This window comes from Quercus suber, unplaced genomic scaffold (genome assembly GCF_002906115.3).
Source record: "Quercus suber isolate HL8 unplaced genomic scaffold, Cork oak 2.0 scaffold_192, whole genome shotgun sequence".
NCBI lineage: Eukaryota > Viridiplantae > Streptophyta > Magnoliopsida > Fagales > Fagaceae > Quercus > Quercus suber.
The window spans coordinates 136,250-146,095 of NW_027069650.1; the positions used below are offsets into that span (position 1 = coordinate 136,250).

The 9,846-nt window shown below is 31.9% G+C and overlaps 1 protein-coding gene across 1 annotated transcript; it reads left to right on the plus strand.

Moving 5' to 3' along the window:
• The first annotated feature begins 1,232 nt into the window (after positions 1 to 1,232).
• Positions 1,233 to 8,120, plus strand: LOC111988979 (NAC domain-containing protein 7). Its single transcript, XM_065778844.1, has 4 exons — positions 1,233 to 1,920; positions 4,808 to 4,988; positions 5,123 to 5,398; positions 7,183 to 8,120. Exons 2-4 carry the CDS (start codon positions 4,829 to 4,831, stop codon positions 7,812 to 7,814), a joined length of 1,068 nt encoding a protein of 355 aa, XP_065634916.1. The 5' UTR covers positions 1,233 to 1,920; positions 4,808 to 4,828; the 3' UTR covers positions 7,815 to 8,120.
• Positions 8,121 to 9,846: the final 1,726 nt, after the last annotated feature.

Below are 9,846 nucleotides of genomic sequence, written 5' to 3' on the forward strand. Positions count from 1 at the left end.
GATGAGATTTGAACCCAAAATCCTTATTAAGAAAAAAAAGATTTTAAACAATGACTTGAACTAACTAAAACTCAAGATAATGAAAAATTATTAATAAATTATATGACGTCAATTTTATCCTATGAAATGTCATTCATCAGCTCTCATATTCAAAATAAACTCATTCCTTTTTAATTCAAGAATTTACTATGAGCACATGGGTCAAAGTGTAAGTTTGTACCTCTCATCTTAGGATAAAGTTTGCCTCCTAGTTGGGTTGAAAGAATATTCTCTAACCCATTTCATAAGACCATCGATGTGTATTAAATCATTTAAACGCAAATCACATAATTATTTTCAAAAGTCTTATAATTCAATTGATACTTTTTAGTATTTCTAATAGAGGCCACTAAGTTCAAATTAGCCCTCCTCCATTGTTGTAACAATTAATTATTAAAAAAAAAGTTACATAACTATTAAATAAGTCACAAGACTAAAAATATTCATGTATATTTTTTTAATTTTTATTTTATAATTCGATAGTTGATGGAGGATTTGAATCATGCACATCTCCGTTAAAATATTAAGAAGTAGCTATTGAGCTATATGGCTCTTGATGTATACGCAAATCATTTACTTCAAAATAAATGAGATTTACAACAAAATTGGATTTGGAGAAATGAGACATCCCAATTATTTTCCATACGAATTATTATTCCTAATATTATCTCATTTATTTTTTTTTTGGGATCACAATTCAGCTCCCTATAACCGCTTTAAAAGTAGGCTTACAGTGCATGATGTTAAATGCCATAAAAGACTTAACTGTGTTTTTTTCATCACCAAATGATCTTAAGGTAAAGTTATATAGTTTGTGGTCAAACAATTTTGGTTCTCCCTTTCTTTTTCTTTTTAAAACAAGCTAACCAAACAAAAATTATCATTGAAAGAAAATTATAAGGGTAATCTAGAAGGGCTAATATGCCTATAACCCCTATTATCATCATTATGAATCTGATCGATCGTGTGCACCACGCGGTGTGAATTGAAGTGGAAAAATCTAAGAAGGAGAGAGAAATGTGTAACTTTTGGCGGGAGGATGTTCATTTCAACCTCAAGGTCACCACCAAAATATCACACATTGATTACCTATCATCATCACAACAATACATTAATGTCAATAAATTTCTTTAAGATACTTTTTAGTCTCGTGTCAGTCAAGTCCTTTTTAAGTAGTCCCAACTCATCCGCACCGTTTGATCTTCTTACATTCATCACTCTCTCTCTCTCCGGCAACCTCAAAGAGCAGAACATTCTTTTCTGGTCTTTATCAGTTGCTGGTGGGAGGTACTGGAGGTTGTCAATCTCTCTCTCTCTCTCTCTCTCTCTTTTGAGCCATTTTAGCGCCTCCCTTTTTTTGGCGCAAAGCTTTTGCAGCAATCAAGCTTGCACTTAAAAGATAAGGAGAGAGAAATTATGAGAGGGATGGATTATTAGGGCATGTGCTTGTTGTTGTTTTTGTTTTTGTGATTGCTTCCTATTTAACCCTATCTCTTCTCTGTATTTCCATTCCAAATACCTTTCCTTTTTTTCTTTTTCCTCTTATACTTTCTTTTCCTTTCCTCGGGATCTGATCTCTCTCTCTCTCTCTCTCTCTCTCTCTCTCTCTTTCTTTCTCTCTCGACAACTACCAGACAGTTCTCGAGGGTACTATCGTTTGAAGTTCAGTTCAATTCCCGAGGATCACTTTTGTTCTATCCTATCTTTCTTGTCCCTCTCTTTCTTTCTGTGTTTTTTTGTCAGGTTCGGTGGGCTTGTGAAAAAGTTTAAAGCGAGAGTGACGAAAGCCATCTTAAAGTCTTTTGTCTTTAAGCTGTCTGGTGGATACGAGGTTGGGTTCTACCAGATCGGAGAAGGTTGTGCTGTTTGAAAATTATCAAGGTTGTGTGGCTTTTGTGAGCTTTTCTTTTTCTTCTTCTTCTTGCATGCCATTTGGTTTTTTATTATTATTATTATTATTATTATTATTGTAATTCATTCGGATCCTTCTTTGTGTGAATGTTTGTGGGATGATCGTTTCATGTGAAAAAACCTAAAGAGAGTGGACGCTTGTGGTTGTGGGTTTTTTCAGCTGGTTATGGAACGGTTTGAGTTTGATCTTAAAGCTTCAGTTTTGAGATTTACTTTCATTGATAATGCTAATTGACACTAGTTTATTTCACTCTTTTCCCTCTGATTTCTCAGATTTTTCGTATAGGATCTCTAGATAGATGAAAAATGCAAGAATTCATTCTAATTCTATACGTCTTTTTCTAGAGTTGAGTTGAGTTGAGTTATTTTGCATTTAGATCTCAGTTTATGTGTATATGAATTTCTTAGCTCTAAAATCATGTGATAGAGGTGACAGGAATATGGGTAGTTTGCTTAGAATTATCCAGCATCTTGTAGAAGAATTGCAAAATCATGATGTTTTTCTGCATTATTATTCATTCTTTGCACTTTTTCTTAATCTTGTTTTTTGTGTACTTTATTGAATCAGAGATGAATATCATCGTTGCATTGGATATCAATGAAGATGCTACAAAGTATCATCTTGTCTACCAAATGTTCAATCTTTTCTATGATCTGATATGATACCCTTGTTATTTTCATAATAAATTCCTCTTTATATTTCACTGGTTGAAGAATAAATTTTAGTGATCCATGCCTATATCAAGCTTACCTTTTATGTCTGGAATGGAACTTTATGCATATACTTGCCTAAAGAAAAACCTAACTTCATTTTTATCTAGATTAATTAATAAAGAGTTAGTCCTCATGCAAAAATATATCAACAGTAATAACTTGCCAGTGATTGATTAATATGTACATAAAAAAAGTGGTTTATTTAGATTTTCTATTTAAACAATTTTTCTTTCAAATCTAAAGTTAGCTGTTTGTTTCACTTTTACAATCAATGAAGCTATATGTTATATAAGAACAACATTAATTTCACTCACATTTCATCATGTTATCCTTAGAGTGGTGTAAGAGAAACTTTGTTTTGCATACTACATAAGTTGGCTATTTTTTTTAAAATTAAATCAAAGAGCTATTATTTTGAATCTATGGTGATATATACCGTGGTTAATTACAAAATGTATGATTTACAGCACATGTTTAAGAGAAATTTATTATCATTGATTTGTATTAGTTGTAATCCATTGAGAAAGAAGATAAATTTGAGTTGATATTTGGTATATAATTACGGTCATGATGTGCTTTCTATAAAAAGAAAGTTTTTTTTTGTTTTTATTTTTTATTTTTTTTTATTTTATAATAAATGGTTAGACATAAAAGAAGTTTGCAATCTAGTATAGAATGATCAAAGCAACGAGATACATTAATAGAATGAAGATTAATTCTTAGTTCAAATCCTTCAATTGAACATGGAGGTAGCTTTACTGTAATGCACCACAAAAAGTATGATGAACACGGTAATTCTTCACGTCATACTAGTCTTTATATTCATTTATTTGTAGAACTTGCAATCTCCTGTTCAATTCTGATACTAATCAAAAAGAATTATAAGTCTTATATTAATCAAAAAGAATTGTAAGCCTTATCTTTTGTGTTAGGAATGGGATATACATGATACTTGTAGTACTCATCCCGGTTACAAACCCTTTATAGAGGCTGACATCTTTATTAAAAAAAAAAATTTGATTGATTTCCCAGCCGTAGGGGGTCATGTTAGATGTTAGCCATGAAGCATTTTCATATAATGTTAGGTCGTTTTCTTTGTATAACCTGTTTTGAGACAGTAAAAATTGAATACTAAAAGAACTTTTTATTTGTCAAATTTAACAATTTTTGTTGAAATAATTGGATTGTTATTACCATTCTGGATAAGATTCACATCAGTGCTTCAAAAGTATATCAAATTAATTGTTATTGGCTATAATGATTAATTTTTCTCTACTTGGATGTGAAGAAATCAAACCTTCTTTTTGGTTGGCCATGGTCTAACATAATTTTTTCTGTCATCATATTGTTGCCGCGTTTGCTTAATTAGGTCCATGTGACACTACATGCCAAAAAACAAGTCCATGTGACACTTAAGCAATATGATCTATCTCCATAATTTGACAAAAGATTTTGTTTCCTAATCAATTGGACATGTTAAACTTCAGGAGCAATAATTTTTTCTCCAAAGTTTTTGGGCTAAATCATTTTTACTCTAATGATTGATGCGTGCAATTAATCTAGTTTTAAATCTGCCTTTTCCTCTTACAATTTGAGTGAAGCTCTAAAAGTTGAGTCAATAATAGTTTCAAGGTTTTGGCTAGTGTTTCATTTTATACTTTACCAATTATAATATGTCATGTAAGTAGCTTTTTTTTTTTTTTTTTTTTAATGAAAATAAAATATATATATAAAAAAACATGTAGTAAACTATAATTGGTGAAATATAAAGTAGAATACTTGAGATGAAAGATTTATATTCAAGTAACATTTATTATTGTTTCTGATTCTTGATACGTGCAATTAATCCATCAATGTTATATATGTTTTTTCTTTTTTCTTTTTTCGAGTAAATGTTATATATGTGTGTGTTTTTTGTTTCCCTCTCTCTCTCAATTTCAGTGAAGCTTTAAAAGTTTAGCCAATTGTCTCTTCTTTGGGGTTTGGCATATTAACATTTATTACTATTTCTATGCTTCTATTTAGATTTCTAACTTTGGAATTGGGACAGTTGTTCACAATAGTGTACTTTTCAACCTTTTACATTCTTCTACAACAAAGGTTGTATGGCTGATAGCATTTACCATGTAAAAAAAAAATGCAGGTTTCAAGTTCTTGAGAAAATATGAATGCCTTTTCACATGTCCCCCCAGGCTTTAGATTTCATCCAACAGATGAAGAACTTGTTGATTATTACCTCAGGAAAAAGATTGCTGCTAAAAGGATTGATCTAGATGTCATCAAAGACGTTGATCTATACAAAATTGAACCTTGGGATCTTGAAGGTATTGCCATGCATGCATCCCCTAATAATGGTTATTAAAGTTTGAAATGAAATTTGAAAACAGTTTAGATGATCATATATATATATATATATATATATCAGCCATTCATATTGACTATTTGCCAATTTGGACAGAGTTGTGCAAAATAGGAACTGAAGATCAGAATGAATGGTATTTCTTCAGCCATAAAGACAAGAAGTATCCAACTGGAACTCGCACTAATAGAGCTACAAAAGCAGGATTCTGGAAAGCTACGGGAAGAGATAAGGCTATTTACGCTAGGCATAGCCTTATTGGCATGAGAAAGACTTTAGTGTTCTATAAAGGACGAGCCCCTAATGGTCAAAAGTCAGATTGGATCATGCATGAGTATCGACTGGAAACAAATGAAAATGGAACACCTCAGGCAAGTCTTAATTACCTTTTTCTTTCCTGGACTCCAACTGAAATTTGTTGAATTACTTAATTAGTCTATAAAATTTTAAATACAACATTATCAAGAGTTAGTGATTTCTACAACCTTAATGCAAAAAAAGAAAAAAAAGAAAAAGAAAAGAAAAGAAAAGTAATTTCTACAGCCTAAGTAAATTACAATCTATAGTATCACGAGAATCTCAATATTATTGTCTCAATTAATGGGAATTTTTTTTTTTTTTTTTGAAAAAGTAAAACAAAAACTATATGACAGTAAATTGGTTTTGAGCATCCTTTATAATGACCTATTCTCATATGATATGATACACTACTCACACATCCATAAGGCATAGGGAAATTATATTTCCAATTAAGGTCAATAGCACTTATTATAATCTTTTATAGAGTAAATTATATCATCCTCCCTTTGATGTTCAAGGAAATATTGATGATTTACCTCTTATAAACTTGGATACAATTTTCTTTATCAAATTAAAATCACATTCAAAATAACCTTGTGTAATTATTTTTAATCAAACTAGTTAAGTTACAAGGAAAATCATTAAAAAAAATAACAATATCAAGGAATGCAATGTTATGGATTCAAGTTAACTCAAATGGTAAAAAATTTTATCATCGAATAAGATATTTGGATTCTAATCTTACCTACATTATAAAGAAATTTATTTGTGTGTTGATTTGGTAATAAAAAGCAATCATCATTGATTATCAGTCATAAGAGCAAATTCTAACCTATGAAAAGAAAGGAATTTTTGGAAAATAAAATGTAGTGTTGGTTAAGAATATATGCAAGTTTTATGTTAATTTACATTGACTTAAAGACTTAAATCCAAACAAGCAAATGGAGGTAGCAATATTGTTTGCCCTCTCATTCTTAAATATCTTGTTAGCAAGGGAGCTAGTCAAAAATCGTGCTGGCTACTCATTTTGACTAATAAAACTTACATTTTGCATTACCAAAAAGAAGAAAGATAGTTAGCCCACTGTAACAATTCCTTTTCAATTGTAAAGTGAAATAAAGGTTCATGCCTCAGAATGTCTATTAACACCTCTTCTGAAGAAATAAGCTAGGTTGGAATAGGTAAGTGGGAACTAGAAAAATACCATCATCGTTGCAGCATAAAAATTTAAGGGTCATGCATGAAGATTAATGTTTTTTTTTTTTTTTTTTTTTTGGGGCTAACTGTGCGTGCAAATTTCACTAAATCAACATGTCTCACATATCTCTTTCTCCTTCTAGGTGAATAAACTATGCTTTAGGTTCAACATATAGATAAGTCATATGTCATGAAAATAAATGAACAAATATATTAAGTACATGAGCCCTGAACTTCTAAATTCTGTTGGTTCAATACTAATTTCCATGAAACCAGAAAATTGTTAGCATATATTGTTTTTAATGCAAAATTTTTATCTTTGTTGTGCTCTGCCTTTGGTTATGGCCTGAATCAATTCATATTAATTAACCTTGATTCAAGACCTGACCAAGAGCTTCTAGGTCAACTTTCTCTTGCATAGATACGATATATTGAAATATTGAGTTTCTCACGTTCAAAATCTTCCTTTCTCTCTCTCTCTCTCTCTCTCTCTCTCCTGTTCTGTTCTCAAAAATGGACTCTGGATGAAATTATATTTATTGTTTTCTCCTATAATTTTTGGTGCCTTCATGTTAAGCAGATTGGACGATTTTAATAGGTATTTCATATATTTTTTTTCCTGCATTCAAAATTGATGTAATTATTGTAATTGCACCAGGAAGAAGGATGGGTGGTATGTAGAGTGTTCAAAAAGCGAATGGCAGCAGTGAGGAAAGTGGGGGACTATGAGTCACCATGTTGGTATGAGGAGCCAGTCTCATTCATGCCTGAAATTGATTCCCCAAGGCGAGTTTCTCACCCATATACACCTTACCACCACCACTATCCTTGCAAGCAAGAGCTTGAGTTGCAATACAGTATGAATATGCCTCATGATCCTAATTTCCTCCAACTCCCTCAATTAGAAAGCCCCAAAGTTCCTCAATCAGGTGCCAGTCTAAGTTGTACCTCAGTTGTCCCATATGGCTTCGATAGGAACAGTAATGGAAGCGCTTTGCAGTCTTCAACCCTTACACAAGAAGAACACATGCAACAAAGCCATCTTAGCTCATTTTATAGTAACAATGAAGCGGTGGATCAAGTGACCGATTGGCGAGTCCTTGACAAATTTGTGGCATCTCAGCTCAGCCATGATCAAGATGCTTCAAAGGAAACGAATTACTCCAACGCCCAAGCTGTGTTTCATGTGGCAGAACACATGAATATGTTATCCAATGACTCCAAAAGGCCAGAAATTACAGAAGAGTTTGCCTCAACATCTGCCTCAAGTTGCCAAATTGATCTGTGGAAGTGAAAATATTATACTATCATAATTAGATGATGCATACTAATCATAGGAAGTACAATTTAAAAGGAAAGAAATATTGATCCAGGTTTCTGTACATAATAAAACTAAAATGGTATTGCTTTAGTTATTGGACTATATATGGTGCCCTTTGTATTGATTAATACTGGGCAGCTAGATAGTCCAAATATACCCTACGATGAATAAGCTAGTATTTCTATGTGAACTTATGGCCGAGAGCTGTTTGGAACTAACTCGGTGAATATTGAATGTAATTTGCCTTATTACGGATTATTTTTCATTTGAAAAAGTTTATGTACACCCTTCGTCTAATTGTTTCATAAGTATGTTCTATTTCTTACATGAAGACGCTATAAAAGAAAAAAGGATTTCTAACTTTTGCTTTTATCTGAAGAAGCATGTCGTTCCTTTACTCCTCCCCTCATTTTATTTAAATAGATCTACTACCATTCCAATTGAAACAGACAAGTAGCTAGAATTGCTAAGTAAAAAAATGTTCGTATTTTCTAGTGGTTAATAAATAAGAGAAGTTTCACATTTTATGTTTGGTCACACTTAAAAACAAAGTTGCAATTTTGTTATAAAACAACATCTAAAATCCGGATTCACTAAATTTTGTAGTTTAAATAGTTGACTCTTCCTCCCAAGTTCAAATCCTTCTTCTTTGTTGTAACTATCAAATTATCCAAAACTTGAAAGCTACATGGTGTAATTTCATGGAACTCCATTCGGTTCACCAATCTTCCTGCCTCATGAATACTTACTCTCAGAGATCAAACGGGCAACTGTACCAAAAATAAAAATTCTTACCATTGGTTGAATCATATTTAATGCTGTCATGAAATGTTATGATTTTCACGGACTTTTTTATTTTTATTCAAAGGAGAAGAAGAGTCTAGGCATACTTAATTAAAGGACATTAATTCTCTCACATTTTGTACTGTACATCGTTCATACACATTTTAAATGTGAAAATCAATAAAAAAAATATGGATATCACATGTGAAATTATGGATATTGTATGTACAAAGTATACATGAACAAGTGTAAAAAAATAATTATCAATAAAAGACAATTGAGGAACCATATCATCAAGTAAACCTGTAATTGTAGATAGTTTAGTAGCAACATCCTAGCTGAAAATAACCACATCTTGACGGGGGGGCTACAATATAGGACCATTAATACCTTGAATAGTATAGAAATTGAATGGTTAAATTTATTGTTTCCTAACCATTTAAGATTTTGGGACAAATAAAAAAATTATCATGATACTAGAGTAAGTGGTCATAAATTCAAACTATCTCCACTCTACATATCGCAGTTTATCAAACGAGTGGTTTTGCTGTTGCAAAAGTGGCTACTTGAAGACCTCAAATAACTCCCATTAAAATGACAAAAGTTAATAAGGCCCGTATGCATGTCAAAGACCAATGGTAAGCCTTTTTAGTTAGCTATATACAGCATTGTCATAAGAAGAGCAACATGATTGCTAGCGCCCCTACTGGGAATGCATGCACTCCATGCATGAAAGGAGGAAGGGTAGTGAGCAGTGAGCTCAGGGATGAAAATATTTGTGAAAGGGGTGCTATGCAAGATATTTAGGCATTTAGTTCTAGTAGTCATGCCTAACCAGCTTATTCAAGATACAGGCCATCCCATCCAATTAAATTTTCACAACCACAAAGTCATTGTTGAGATACATACAGAAAACAAATGAGATTCAGACATACTATAAAAAAATAATAATAAATAAATAAATAAAAAACAAAGAATAGTTGTTAATGTGGCTTGAGACGTGCAACTAGCATTGTCATTCTCTAGCTAAACCATTACGAAGGCACACATATTAACCAAAGTCGCTAGACTTATTGTTAATCAAAACATGCGAATGCATGATTGACTACTTGAATTCGATCAAATACAGTGAGTATGACAAGACTTTCAATATTCAGAAATTCGGCGACCCTACCTACCTAATTTAGACCCAATGCATACCTGTGCAAGAAGTTCACCGTAA

Coding starts and splice junctions, on each gene's coding strand:
- LOC111988979 (XM_065778844.1), top strand. CDS start 4,829: ATGAATGCCTTTTCACATGTCCCCCCAGGCTTTAGATTTCATCCAACA. Junction 4,989..5,122: donor TGAACCTTGGGATCTTGAAG/GTATTGCCATGC, acceptor CAATTTGGACAG/AGTTGTGCAAAATAGGAACT. Junction 5,399..7,182: donor AAATGGAACACCTCAGGCAA/GTCTTAATTACC, acceptor TGCACCAGGAAG/AAGGATGGGTGGTATGTAGA.